The 15,507-nt window shown below is 42.0% G+C and overlaps 1 protein-coding gene across 1 annotated transcript in view; it reads left to right on the forward strand.

Annotated features, from left to right (window-relative positions):
• SAV1 (salvador family WW domain containing protein 1) overlaps nucleotides 1-15,507 on the forward strand; it is a 29,567-nt gene that overhangs the window by 11,192 nt on the left and 2,868 nt on the right. The window contains exons 3-4 of the mRNA XM_002718235.5: nucleotides 4,847-5,117; nucleotides 10,647-10,790. Of these exons, the coding sequence (XP_002718281.1) occupies nucleotides 4,847-5,117; nucleotides 10,647-10,790 (415 nt within the window). The remainder of the gene's footprint in view (nucleotides 1-4,846; nucleotides 5,118-10,646; nucleotides 10,791-15,507) is intronic.

The following is a 15,507-nucleotide window of genomic DNA, read 5'->3' on the forward strand; positions in this document are numbered from 1 at the left end:
AGTGATTCTGGAGAAAAATTAAAAAAAGGACATACAGAAAGTGCCAGGGACAGAGTGCACATTTATAACCATTCCTACCCATGCTTTTTGGAGGAGTATTGTATGCTTTTTTGTGGGTTTTCCAGATTGGTGTGTTTATTGAGGTTTTAACTTTCTGGCTGGACCTGAACTTGTGACGTGTTGCTTAACATAGCTGGCATGTGGGTTTTTTTTTTTTTTTTTGTCTGCCCTTTATTTTATTATTAGTGTTATGTTTTAGACCAGTGGTTTCCAATTTTTTTTATGATGTTTAGTTGCCTCTTGGTAGGTTTTATAAAAATTGTCCCAAATAAAATTTAGTGCCTAAGACACTTTGGGAAATTATTAGAGGGTGTGAATCATGAAAGTGTTTGTAAATTAACTATCTCTGAAAAGGTAAGGAATCCTGGTTTTACACAGCTTAGAGATTTTACATTGTGTTAGTAGGACTGATGAGTATTTGGAACTTCATGGCCCCTTTATCAAATTCAGAAGGAGAGTTTTTTCAGAGAGATCGTTGTACTTCCCCCAAATATGAATTTCAAGTTTATCATAGGTGAGATAGTTTTGGAATTTATGATTATTTAGATGTAAAAGTACACGTGTTTCTAGCTTTAGGGAAACATTGGTTCACGGCAGTCTGGATTTGCTTAATCAGATGAGTGAAATTATTGTAAAATGTCTAAACAGAATTTTTATTTACTAAAATAACTTTTTGTTGAAATGATACTGTAATTAGAAGTTATTTATAGGCCGGCACCGCAGCTCACTAGGCTAATCCTCTGCCTGTGGCGCCGGCACCCCGGGTTCTAGTCCCAGTTGGGGCGCCGGATTCTGTCCCGGTTGCTCCTCTTCCAGTCCAGCTCTCTGCTGTGGCCCAGAAAGGCAGTGGAGGATGGCCCAAGTGCTTGGCCCGCATGGGAGACCAGGAGGAAGCACCTAGCTCCTGGCTTCGGATTGGTGCAGTGTGCCAGCCGTAGTGGCCATTTGGGGGGTGAACCAACGGAAAATGAAGACTCTCTCTCTTTCTCTCTCACTGTCTAACTCTGCCTGTCAAAAAGAAAATTAAAAAAAGAAGTTATTTATACTTGGTATATTCAGTGGGACAACTGGCAAAAGCGTTATGGTTCCTATAAGTCACTCAGTTTGAATATATTGAGTTGGTTTTAAGTTTTTGAAAACTGTTAATTGCTGTTCTTGATTGCAGCTGTTGTACATTTATAACATAATAGAAGTTTTAGGGTAAAGCAGAAGTGGGGAACTTCCGGCCTGTAGTCTTTATAAGGCCTGTGAAATCATTTAGTCTGGCCCTGCAAGGCAACTGCAGATGGGACTCGAAATTCAATAAATCTATAGCAGACTAATTTTTAAGTTGATAATTTTATGTGGCCCGCAAATAGTATCACACATTTCCAAATGGCCCTTAGCAGAAAGAAGATTCCCCACCCCGATATAGTCATTTAATGCTTATACATATGATTTTGTAAGTTATTTGTAGGAGTGGTGCTGTGGTGTAGCGGGTAAAGCCATCGCCTGCAGTTCTGGCATCCCATATGGGCACCAGTTCATATCCCAGCAGATCCACTTCTGATCCAGCTCTCTGCTGTGGCCTGGGAAAACAATAGAAGATGGCCCAAGTTCTTGGGCCCCTGTACTGGTGAGACCCAGTAGAAGCCCCTGGCTCCTGGCTTCAGATTGGCTCAGCTCCGGCGGATGGGGCCATTTGGGGAGTGAACCAGCAGATGGAAGACCTCTCTCTCTCTTGGTCTCTGCCTCTCTGTAACTCTGCCTTTCAAATAAATAAATCAGTCTTTTAAAAGAAAAGGTTACTTTTAGGGCAGTTGATTGGTGTAGCAGTTAAGCTGCCAGTTGGTATCCCCACACATCATATTGGATTGCCTGGGTTTGAATCCTAACTCTGCTTGCTATCCAGCTTCTTGCTAATGTGCACCCTGGGAAGTAGTAGGTGATGGCCCAAGTGCTTGAATCCCTTGGTCCCACATGGGAGACTAGCTTCTTTAAGTAGTCAAGCTGCTTGTGCTACACTTTTTTTTTTTCTGGCTTTTTTTCCTTTTTTTTTTTTTTTTTTTTTTTTGCAAAATAAGATTGAGAGGTTATATTCTCTGAATTTGGAACAAAATGTGTTAGAGGTTTGAAGAGTGAGGCTAAAATATGAAAATATCTTTTTGATTTTTAAAATTTCATTTTTGTTTTAGTTTTTTAACATTCAGTATGATTTACACATACAAGTCTAAGAACATAATGATAATATTTTAAATTTACAATACAGAAAAAAGGCTTAGTACTTCACTGAATAAGAAGTTTAACAAGTAAAGCAAGAAGATCCTAGTTTAGTGGGAATGTATGCAATGGCTATACATAATAGTTGAATGGAAAAAATGACCATTTCCTTCATATATAGTTTTTTTAAATCAAGTACTTATCATAATTCCTTTCAATGAAATAGAACCAATGACAATGAAACATTAAATATTTCATGTGGTTACAAGATAATAATTAGGTTCATTTAGACTTTAAGCCATTTCCTCTCAATAGTTTATGCTCAGGAATAACTTCATGCAGATTGCAATGCAAATACTATACTTTTATTTTTCTTTTACTGTTAGTTACCACAGATCGGAGAAGTGGTAACTTCTTGGAAGTGGCTTATTTCACACAGGATTTCATTCTTTTTACTGCTGAGTAATATTCTGTAGTGTATGTATACCACAGTTCTTTATCCACTCATGGATTGATGGGTATCTGGGTTGATTCCATGTCTTAGCTATTGTGAGTTGAGCTGCAATAAACATGGGGGCACAGATAATTCTTTCAAATGCTGATTTCATTTTCTTGGGATAAATTTCCAGGGGTGGCATGGCTGGGTCATATGGTAGATTTATTGTCAGATTTCTGAGGAATCTCTGTACTGTCTTCCAGAATGGCTGCACTAGTTTGTATTCCCACCAACAGTGAATGAGGGAACCGTTTTCCTCACATCTTCACTAGCATTTGTTGTTTTTTTATTTCTGTATGAGAGCCATTCTCCTAGGGTGAGGTGAAACCTCATTGTGGTTTTTATTTGCATTTCCCTGATAGCTAGTGATCATGAGCAGTTTTTCATGTGTCTGTTGACCGTTTGAATTTCATCCTCTTTTTTTTTTTTTTTTTTTTTTTTTTTTTTGGACAGGCAGAGTTAGTGAGAGAGAGAGAGAGAGAGGTCAAGGTCTTCATTTTCCATGGGTTTACCCCCCCAAATGGCTGCTGTGGCTGGCGCGCCACTCCGATACGATCCGAAGCCAGGAGCTAGGTGCTTCCTCCTGGTCTCCCATGCGGGTGCAGGGCCCAAGCACTTGGGCCATCCTCCACTGCCTTCCCGGGCCACAGCAGAGAGCTGGACTGGAAGAGGAGAAACCGGCGCCCCAACTGGGACTAGAACCTGGTGTGCCAGCGCCGCAGGTGGAGGATTAGCCAAGTGAGCTATGGCTCCGGCCATCCTTTTTTTTTTTTTTTTTTTTTTAAAGATTTATTTATTTATTTGAGAGGCAGAGTTACAGAGAGGTGCGGGGTGGGGTGGGGAAGAGGGAGACAACTTCCATCCACTGGTTTACTCCCCAAATGGCCACAATGCCCTGGTGCCAGGGTCCCATGCACTTTGGGCCATCTGTTGCTGTTTTCCCCAGGCCATTAGAGCAGGTAGCCGGGTGAGAAATGCAGCAGCCAAGACTCGAACCGGTGCCCATATGGGATGCTGGCATCACAGGCTGTAGCTTTACCTGTTACACCACAATCCTGACTCTGAAATCTTGAGTGAGGTGAAATTTTTCTTTTCCTAACCTTTCTGTTAGGTGTAGCTGTGTTAATCTGCTTTTCATTACTTTTTTACCTAAAATACCAGAGAGGAGCTTTGAGAAAGGAGGGGCTTATTTTAGCTTACAGTTGGTTCAGTTCATGATTAGGCAGCCCCAGGGAATGGTGTCTGTGGGGCTGCTCACATAGCCAGCCAGGAAATGAGAACAAAATCGAGGCTGAACTCAACCCCTTCTGAGAGGTGTTCCAGTGACCTAAACACCTCCCACCAGCCACATTTTTGGGCCACTACATTGAGGTCAAATCTTTACCCGTAATCCAATAGCCACTAACATTACAATGTCGTAGTTGAAAGCTGCATGAATTTGAACACTACTGAACCCATAGCAGTAGCTTTGCTTGATTACGAAGTGTTTATGTGGCCTGATGATGGAAAGATCAACCCCCCCCCCCCAAAAAAAAAGCCTACTAATTTCAAAGTCTCCTTTCTCCCTGTTTTTGTAATTAAATAATATTAATGGCTGATTTATTTAAAAATTTTAAATGTGCTTATTTATTTGACAAAAATGACACAAAAGAGAGGGGAGAGAGAAGGAGACAGATCTTATATCATTGATTCACTCCACAAATGCCCACAATAGACAAGGCTAGGCCAGGTTGAAGCCAAAAGCCTGGAATTCCATCCTGGTCTCCCACGTGGGTGACAAAGACCCAAACACTTGGGTCAACATCCTCTATTTTCTTGGGCACATTAGGAGGAAACCAGATGGGAAGCAGAGAAGTTGGAACTGGAAACCCTCTTGCTTCCCCACCCCTGTCAAGCAGCACTGGCGGGTGTGACCGTCTGTACCACAATACCCACCCCTGGTTTTTGAAAAATTTTAATGATGTGACCATATATTTTAACAGAAGAAAACAATCAGAACAGTTAGGTTTGTAACTTACTTGGCTGGCTGGCATGCTGGCTTCATCTATCTTTGAATGACTGTGGTGTTTCTTTTTTTCTCTTTGTCTTCAGGTATTGGGAGAGTTGCTGCTACATCATTAGGAAATTTAACTAACCATGGTTCTGAAGATTTACCCCTTCCTCCTGGCTGGACTGTGGACTGGACAATGAGGGGAAGAAAATATTATATAGATCATAACACAAATACAACTCATTGGAGCCATCCTCTTGAGCGAGAAGGACTTCCTCCTGGATGGGAGCGAGTTGAATCATCAGAGTTTGGAACCTATTATGTAGATCACACAAATAAGAAGGCTCAGTACAGGCATCCCTGTGCTCCTAGGTAGAGTACCAACTTTGTTTTCAACTTTTTATTTTGAAATTATCTAATTTCAGGTTTTGGACTCATTTTTATTATTGGAGAAAGGCATCCTGACACTTGATTTTTTTTTTTTTTTTAAGGGAAAGGGTTTATTGGGGAATACCCTACAGACCAGAGTGAAGGGGTGGCGAAGGGAAAGAGAAAGTATAAGAGAGAGAGAGAGCCAGAGGAGAGGAGCTAGTGAGGAGAGAAGATAGAGCAGAGAGAAGGAGAGGAGCCAAGAGAAAACATGTTCAGAAACAGGCCCTTTTAAAACTTTGCCCGAGGGCGGGCAGGGAAGCAGGAGCAGCAAATCCCATTAGGATGGGGGTAGAGCCTGGCTCAGGTTGCTGGGCCATGCTGCAACATGGCTAAAACTGTGCCAGTTTCCTAACATTACCCCCTTTTGTTTTGTATAAAGCAGGATTTGTATGGGATTACATTAGCCCCAAAAGTCCAGGAGGGGTAGAGGGAGGATGATCTGTCTTTAGAGCTACTTCCTGCTGACATGGGGCGATGATGTACTCTTCGCTGGCATGGGGCGATGTCTAAGGCCACTGTCTCCTGGGTGGGGAGCCGAGTATATTCCTGTAGCAGCATTTGGTTGACTGCCTGGTAGCTGAAGGCCTTTGTTTGTTCCATTATAACCTGCTGTAAACACTTGGACACTGTAGTATAAAAGACAGAGTGAGAATAGCAACCAATGATAACCAGGTAACGAGAGGATTTTATAGAGGAGAGGAAATGGGGGAGGGGGGGGTCTCTGGACCCTGTGGGGACAGTTTGATGGATGTGGCTTAAAGCTGATTCCAGCCAAGACTGGGAGAAAGGCCACTTTTGCAGGTTGTGGGGTTTATAGAGAAATTTTGACACACAGGTTGGGAGTAGAGCCATTGGTGGTAGAGGTTATGATTACAAAGCAATGAGGCTCAGGTGGGCTAGATACAGAGGACAGAGTTGTAATTAATGGCTTTGAGGAATAGATGAGCAAGGGGCTTGAGAGAAGATGGAAGAGATTGCAGTGGAGGTGGGAGCAGAGGTTGACCCCGCCCCCTGGAATTCGGCAGGAGGGGGAGGTGACAACACAGCCAGGGCCAGAGCTGATGGTGGATTGCCTGTGGGAGATAATGGTGCGGGAACTTCAGCCACTGAGGCCTCAGGAGGCGGCTGAGCCGGTGCCTGTGGATTGGAGCAATGGGGGGGAGGGGAGCTCATCTGCAGGATCAAGGGAGGTGTGGTAGTGGCGGTACCAAGGTTAGAGGTAGACAACAAAGTTTTCTGCTCAGGTCTCCGACCCCTAGTGGGAGTCTTGGAGACCAGAAGGACCTGAGCGGGAGAGCAAGAAGTACACAGGGAAGGTTTAGTTCGAAGATAGGAAAAAGCTTGAACATATGGAATCTCCTTCCATTTTCCCGAACACTCACGGAAGTGATAAAGATGTTATCAGGGTCAAACTACTTCGACTTCCGATCCCTCAGGGCCAAATGCGCCACCCTGGAGGGGCCACTTTTTGAGGGCTGGGGCCAATTTGAGAGGGACCATCAGACGGAACGCGTTTAGAGAAAAGTTCCCATTGCAACCTGTAGAGTCAGATCCGTGGATTGCAAGCGTCCTCGCATCCCGGCTATCTGACTAGCAAGAGAATATGGGAGCAGAAGGCAGGGTCGTCACCCAAGCGCCCGCTGGAGCCCAGGGCCTCGCCTGTAAAGAGGTGAACAGAGATGGAGTCGTCACTCGCACCCACTGTTACCTGGACATGGTGTCCGTAGAGGCTAAAGGCCTTAAGTAGGAGTTGTGGTGTCTAGCACTACGACTTTGGATGAAAGTAGAAAAGCCTCAGACGAATGTAGACGAGAGTAGACCACAACTCAAAGAGTCGCTGTGAAAATTTCCCATTCGGCGTCTTACCTCAGGATTTGGAAGGCTGATGTGTGGATGGAGATCGCAGAGCGTTCAGTAGTCTGATACTTGATATTTGAAAACTTTACTTTTCAAAATTCATGACAGTTTTCTCTGAATTTATTAATTACAAAAAATTAAACTCCTTTTCTTATTAATCCTTGAAGATAAGATCACTATTAATGTAATCAGATTTTGCTTTAGTGTACTGGAATGTTTTTGTTGTGGATACTTAGAAATTGAAATAACTCAGTAAACGATTTGTGTCTTTACCACTAAATTCCTATACTTGATAGTAACCTAACACCTACTAAGTCAAAATAGATTTTTTGATTATAATATCTTGCTATTTTTAATTAATTTAAAACATGGTTTTATGTTCTGTTTCTTTCTTAGAAAAGAAAATGAAAATTGAGGCTAGACAGAACACCCAAAACCTATTTAGTAAATTTAGCTGGTGATTCTTTGGGCTATTTTAGTTGGTAATGGGCTCATCAATACATCTGATTTGTTGCCAGACTTTTAGCCCTGGGATGATACTATAGGCAGTTTGTCAAATGTGGTTACTGAGCACTTAAAATGTGATTAACACAAATTGAGATGGATCCAAGTGTACAGAATGCACTGGAATTTGGAGTACATCAAAGCTAGTGTTAGCTTAGTAATGAAGTTGCAGATAATTCAGATGAACCAAAGCTGAGGTCAAAGAACTGAGCCATAAGGTTGAAGGTGGGTAAAATATCATCAACGTGCTGACCAATGATGCTTAATATCATCTGGTATGTTAGAGATATTTGGTTATAGTGGACACTTTTTAATTGCTTAGAGCCATTAAAATCACTGTGAAAATATATTGTAGTATTACCACCTGGAAAACTAGTTTTTGTGATTTATGCGTTTCTTTAATTATATTACATATTTGGTTTTTTATTTATTTATTTTATTTTTTGACAGGCAGAGTGGACAGTGAGAGAGAGAGACAGAGAGAAAGGTCTTCCTTTTGCCGTTGGTTCACCCTCCAATGGCCGCCGCGGCCGGCACGCTGCAGCCGGCGCACCGCGCTGATCCGATGGCAGGAGCCAGGAGCCAGGTGCTTTTCCTGGTCTCCCATGGGGTGCAGGGCCCAAGCACCTGGGCCATCCTCCACTGCACTCCCAGGCCACAGCAGAGAGCTGGCCTGGAAGAGGGGCAACCGGGACAGAATCCGGCGCCCCGACCGGGACTAGAACCTGGTGTGCCGGCGCCGTTAGGCGGAGGATTAGCCTAGTGAGCCACGGCGCCGGCCATATTTGGGGTTTTTAATTAAACTTTGAAAGTCAGTTTTTCCCAGTGATTCCGTTTAGTGGTGCTCAGTGTTTAGTAAAGGACTGAGGTACCCTTCCTTCAAAAGAACCAAAACTGCAGTTGTTTTTTGTTGTCAGCACGTGGCAGAGATCTTTGGGTCCAAGTAACCAGACTTCAGACTTGACTTTCCGTTCATCATCATTAGCCCCACATTACTACAGAATTTTTATAGTTTACAAAGTATTTTCACAATTAATTACTTTGCTTCTCTTAGTAACTCTGTAGAAGTGGAAATGGGGAAGAATGCTTGAATACTGTCCTGAAACTCACATGAGTGTAGTAATAGCTGTTGGATTCTATTATGCTGATTCTTACACAGAACATTCATCTTACAGTGGCTTATTTAGTCCTGAGAAAACCATCTGTGGCATGAGTGTCTTGGTCCACTCTTACTAATCAGTATCCTGAGAATTAGAGAAGTGAAGCAGTTTTGCCCATATTCATACAAGTTGTAAGTGACTACATTGAGGCTAAAACCCAGACATATCTGACTTCAAGGTCTCAGTTCCTTCCAGCCCCCATATCATGCTATCAAAAAATATTTCCCTTTGAATTTAGTTATGAAATAAAAGTTGAAGATAAAATACATTGCTATTTGCACATTGTCTTTAAATTGTTAAGCATGGTGCATTCTAACCCTACTATAATCCGGTCTAATAATTAGTAACCTTTTCTGATAAATAAGCAAAACTTATATGTTTGGAGGCATACCCCTCCTGGTTTTGTCTCTGAGTCTGAAATAGATTATTTTGGCCTTCAGAATTCAACCTTTAATCTTCCCCTGTAATGCTCCCCTTTCTATCTGGCAGTTACTGCCTTCCTCACAGCACATTCAGGCTATTAGAATTAAGTGAAGCATGATGCCGTTTGTTTTGTTTTATCTCTCTGATTTAAAATAGGTTCTGAGGTATGCATTTGACGGTTGAGATGTCACTGGGAATGCCTGAGTCCCATAGCAGAGTACTGGGTTCAAGCTCCCTGCTAATACACACCATGGAAAGCAGCAAGTGATGGCAAGTCTTGGGACCCTGCCACCCAATGGGAGACCCAGTTGAGTTCCCTACTCTAGGCTTCAGCATGGCCCAGCCCCTGCTGTTGTGAGCATTATGGGAGTGGACCAGCAGAGGGGAAATTGTTTTGCCTCTCTCTGCCTTTCAAATAAATAGAATAAACAAATGGAAATTAGCATAAAATAGATTCTAATCAATCCTTACTACCACAAGTTCTCTTGTGGGGAGGGCGGTTCGCCTTACAGGTGGTATAAGACCCTTGAAATCATTTGATCTGGCCCTGCCAAGGCAGCCACAGGAGGGACTTGAAATTGTGTAAATCTACAGCAAGCTAATTTTAAATTGAAAATTTTGTATGGCCCACAAATGATTTTTGTCAATATCCAAATGGCTCTGGGCAGAAAAAAGATTCCCCACCCCTGTAAGTTGATAAAATAAAGAGGAAATACTGTGAATACTTCCAGCACAGAAACCACTCCCACTGTACTACATATCCTAACCCTTGTTTTCATCCTACAAGAGGAAGAAAGTATCCTTTCTCATTTAGAATTTACACCTAATTCTTAATTGTTACAAAAATATGGTATTCTAGTTTTAAGCCTGTTTGTAAGGTTACAACTTAGCTCCAACTTTTTTTATAGTCTCACTGAAGCTGTTTTTGAAAAGATTAAATACTAGCCAGAAGAAATATGTTAAAAATATGCAAATATTTTGTGTAGATTTATGTAACATACCAATTTCCAAAGGAAGGTGGATTTTATTTCCCTAGAGAATGATAAAGCTAGAGCTTAGAGGGCCGGCACTGTGTGCCATAGCAGGTCAAGCCACCGACTGCAGTGCCTGGCATCCTATAGGCACCAGTTCATGTCCCCGGTGGTCCACTTCTAGTCCAGTTCCTGCTAGTGTGCCTGGGAAAGCAGCGGAGGATGGGCAAGTGCTTGGGCCCCTGCACCCATGTGGGAGACCTGAAAGAAGCTCCTGGCTCCTGGCTCCAGCCTGGCCCATATGTCATGAGCATATGCGGAGTGAACTAGCAGATGGAAGGTGTCTCTGTTCTCTCTGTCTCCCTCTCTCACTGTAACTCTTTCAGATAAATAAAGAAGGCTAGACCTTTGCCATAGGAAAGTATCTTTTAGGTTGTGGAAGGAAGACATTTTCGGCAATAGGCACATTAAAAGATGCTTAGCTATTGTTTGTTCTCTATAATTTTCTGCTTAGATCCAGGGCCTTTTATCCTAATGAATGTCATTCTTCTTAGTGTCCCTCGGTATGATCAGCCTCCTCCCGTGACATACCAGCCACAGCAAACTGAAAGAAATCAGTCCCTTCTGGTACCTGCAAATCCATATCACACTGCAGAAATTCCTGACTGGCTACAGGTTTATGCTCGAGCACCTGTGAAGTAAGTGAATTTACAGCACACAGCTTTTAAGGGGTGAATAGAATACTGAGTAGAATCTTTGGACTGCTTGATCCAAACAGTGCCATGTTTTTCTTTAATTGAGCATCTAAGTGATATATAAGGATATCAGAGCTTATAAAGTGTAAAAGTTACTGATAAATATTCTATAAGCTTATGTGCATACCTCTGCTATTAGAGATACATTAAGAAGTTTAGGTTCATGGGGCTGGCACTGTGGCACAGTGGGTTAACTCCCTGGCCTGAAGCATGGCATCCCATGTGGGCACCGGTTCAAGACCCGGCTGCTCCACTTCCAATCCCCGCTGCTGCACTTCCAATCCACTCTCTGCTATAGCCTGGGAAAGCAGTAGAAGATGGCCCAAGTCTTTGGGCCCCTCCATGTACCCACATGGAGACCCAGAAGAAGCTCCTGGCTCCTGACTTCGGATTGGTGCAGCTCCGGCCGTTGCAGCCAACTGGGTAGTGAACCAGCAGACGGAAGACCTCTCTCTCTGCCTCTCCTCTCTTCTCTGTAACTCCGACTTTCAAATAAATAAATAAATCTTTTTAAAAAGAAAAAAAAGTTTAGGTTTTCAAAGGAGAGTAACATAATTAAAGGTAAGAGAAGTTGTGATAAAAGTGAGGGCCCAGGTAAGTCCTAAATAACGTGAGTGAGACAAAGCAGGATACAAGAATGTTGAAGAAGTAGTACAGAGCTGTGAGCTCTGGGATTAGGTGATCTGAGTTCACTTAGATTTTTTAACTTTGTAACCTTGGGCAGGGTGTTTGATGTAGTTTCATATTCTGTAAATTGGGGATAATTATAGTATCTGATCTTGAGATTATTAAAAATTTACTAAGAGGGGCTGGTACTGTGCACAGTGGGTTAAAGCTGCAGCCTGCAGTGCCAGCATCCCATAAGGGTGCTGGTTTGAGTCCTGGCTGCTCCACTTCCCATCCAGCTCCCTGCCAATGGCCTGGGAAAGCTGTGGAAGATGGCCCAAGTACTTGGACTACTGCACCTACATGGGAGACCCAGAAGAAGCTCCTGGCTCCTGGATTCAGTCTGGCCCAGCCCCAGCCCTTGGTGTCATTTTGGAGTGAACCAGCAGATGGAAGATACCTCTCTCTCTGTCTCTCCTCTCTCTCTAACTGTGCCTTTTAAATAAATAAATCTTTAAAAAAACATTTAATAAGAAAATGCAGGAGGTGATAGCTTAGGTAGTTGTGTCCCTGCCATCCACACAGGAAACCCAGAGCTCCCAGCTCCCAGCTCCCAGCTCCCAGCTCCCAGCTCTGGTCTGGGCCAGCCCTGGCTATTGTGGAGTGAACCAGCGGATAATCTGACTTTCATTCTCTGCCTTTCCAAAATAAGGAAAACAGTTTTTGATGAGCTTGGGAAATTCATAGCCATCTTTAAAGATTGAACTTGTGCACTTTCCTTTGAGCACAACTTTCCTTGCTCCACTCCTAATATTAAGAAGCCATTACTGTCCGGTGCCGCGGCTCAATAGGTTAATCCTCTGCCTGAGGCGCCGGCACCCCGGGTTCTAGTCCCACTTGGGGTGCCGGATTCTGTCCCGGTTGCTCCTCTTCCAGGCCAGCTCTCTGCTGTGGCCAGGGAGTGCAGTGGAGGATTGCCCAGGTCCTTGGGCCCTGCACCTGCATGGGAGACCAGGAGGAAGCACTTGGCTCCTGGCTTTGGATCAGCACAGCACGCTGGCTGTAGCAGCCACTTGGGGGGTGAACCAACAGAAAAAGGAAGACTTTTCTCTCTGTCTCTCTCTCTCACTGTCTAACTCTGCCTGTCAAAAAAATAAATAAATAAAATAAAGGAAGCCATTACTAAGGGTTTATGCAAGATAGCCAGTGTGCCGTGTGCTTTACAGTATACTACCTCTTTTAAGTCTTATGACATTAAGTAGGTAAGATTATTATCTGCCATGTTTCAATGGAGGAAAAACATTTAGATCAAAGTTCGTAATTTGCTCAGGGTCAGTCACTAGGAGTAGATCAAGGAGCCAGAATCCACACTCAGGCAGTTTCCTTCCAGAGTGATCTTCACCTTTGTGGTGTTTGTGTGTCATTAATAATAACAATCATTACTGAGCTCTTTAAGTACATTTTGAAATGTTCTTTAGATGCATTTTCTTACTGAATTCTAAATAACCAGGAACTATTACTATCCCCAGACAGCATCATAAGTGCTACACCAAACACCCACCCCTCATTGAGGATACTTAATAGAAATCTATGTGGTAGGTTGGCATTGTTCTTAGAATTATGACTAAGTGAAGTGTTTGCCTTCAGGGCTTTCGTTGGGGAAAACAGAAGTGGGTGCTGCTCAGATTAGTAAGGCAGTTTGATAATATTAGCAGTGGTATATACAAAGTGCTGTGATCACAGAAAAGCACGTGTTTGAAAGTAAATTATTCTTCATTGCTTCCTGTGTCCCTCCTTATCCTATACTTTTAGGTATGTAATCTTGTGTGAAGTTCCCCAAATCATATCCAAGTGAAGAAATAGAGGCTTTATCCATACTAAGTTTACACAGCTGTTAAGTTGTAGATTATGAATCTTGTTCTTTAACTTCAAAGACTATGTTCTTTTGTCATGACTGCTTTCTGATTTAATAATCATTTACTGAACAGTTACTGCATTCTTAGCTCTTTGCTATACATGTGTTATACATAATAATTGCATGTACTTTAACAGTTATTTAAGGTAATATTCGTTTACTCTTTTTTTGTAGTCTTACTATTTATTTCCTTTTACATAATTCTGAAACTAAAATTATTAACATAAAACAGCCCAAAGAATAATATGAGGTGATTGGATATTGAATTTAAAATAAATTAAATCATAATGAAACAAAAATTAAAATCTTTCATGTACTGTTTTTTTTTTTTTTGAAATATAAATACTTTTCTGTTAAAGGATGATCATTCATATAAAATTTCCAGGGTGCTAAGACAAATCTGTCCTATATTTTTACCATATTATTTTGTATTTATCACCTCTTTGCTTGTGTGCCTTTAAGACTACAGATTTGGAAAATAACCTTTTTCCTGCTAGGAAACACTTTTATTAGCTTTTCAGATTTTTAATTTTAATTGTTGATAGGTTATCTGAAGGGGATGACTTATAATTATTTGACCATAACTCTGTGCATTTCATCCAGTTTAAGATTATTTTAAAATTACTGATTACTTACTATGAGCTGTTTATTAGTTTTTGACTGTTGTAAATATTTCTTTACATTTCCTTCATTCTTCTCCATCTATACATTCACAATGTTATGTTGACTTGATTAAATAAGATCTTGGAAGAGTTTTGACTAAAAACATCAGTTATTTTTGTTTCTTGTCAAATTTAAACTTTGTTTAATGTAATTTTAAAAAAGGTTTACTTATGGATATTCTATCAGATATCAATAGTTCTTGCCAAAAGTTTGGTTTCAGTTTATTCAAAATTAGGTACACATTTATTCATAGAAATTTCCTATTATTAGATATCAGACAAAACCTGCAGAAGTCTGTTTATCATAATATCCATGTACTATTTGGAATGGGACAAAGAATTATAGCAGATTGAGTCTTCTGTCTCCTCTCTCCCTTGATACCACCTGACCTATACTATGACCTATACTATGTGTAACCTGTTCATATGCTGATCCTGAACCAGGTTTTTTTTTTTTTTTTTGGACAGGCAGAGTTAGACAGTGAGAGAGAGACAGAGAGAAAGGTCTTCTTTTTTCTGTTGGTTCACCCCCAAGTGGCTGCTATGGCTGGCGCATTGCGCCGATCCGAAGCCAGGAGCCAGGTGCTTCCTCCTGGTCTCCCATGTGGGTGCAGGGCTCAAGGACCTGGGCGATCCTCCACTGCACTCCCAGGCCACAGCAGAGAGCCGGCCTGGAAGAGGAGCAACCGGGACAGAATCCAGCGCCCCGACTAGGACTAGAACCTGGGGTGCCAGTGCCACAGGTGGATTAGCCTATTGAACCCCATGCTGACCCTGAACCAGTATTTATGTTTTCTTTAAATCTAGAAGACTATGTCCCCAACTGTTAACTTGGGTTATTTATGGGAGTTGGTAAGACTTAAGAGGATTATTCTTAGTGTTTTGTTACTTGTATTGAATAGTCATTGTTAAATAACAGGGACTGGCATTATGTCATAGCTGGTAAAGCCACCACCTGCAATGCCAGCATCCAATCTGGGTGCCAGTTTGTGTCCCAGTGGCTCCACTTTGCAACCAGCTTCCTGCTAATGGTCTGGGAAAGGCAGTGGAATGTGGTCCAAGTGCTTGGGACTTTGCTACCCATGTGGGAGAACCAGAAGAAGCTCCTGGCTCCTGGCTTTGGCCTGTTATGGCCATCTGGGGAGTGAACTGTCTGTATGTCTGTCTCTAACTCTAACTTTCAAATAAATAAGTAAATCTTAAAAAAAAAAAAAAAAAGCTTTACTTTTTACTTTGCTGAGGAAGATAGTTCTTAAAAGAAACTCCTTGTTTCTTATAAAAAGAAACTTTCTCCCAAAAATTGTAGCCCTTTTGAACCAGCAAATAGTCTGGAACTCTTCCAGACAGGGCCAGACTGAAAAGAGTGAGTTCTTCTGTACTGCTTTTAAAAACTTAAGCAAGAGGTTTAGAAACCTGTTGCTTTCTAGTTGATCCTCATTTTATGTCTCTGGAGAGGATGGAAATAGTTAACATTGTT

Source organism: Oryctolagus cuniculus, chromosome 12 (assembly GCF_964237555.1).
Source record: "Oryctolagus cuniculus chromosome 12, mOryCun1.1, whole genome shotgun sequence".
Taxonomy (NCBI): domain Eukaryota; kingdom Metazoa; phylum Chordata; class Mammalia; order Lagomorpha; family Leporidae; genus Oryctolagus; species Oryctolagus cuniculus.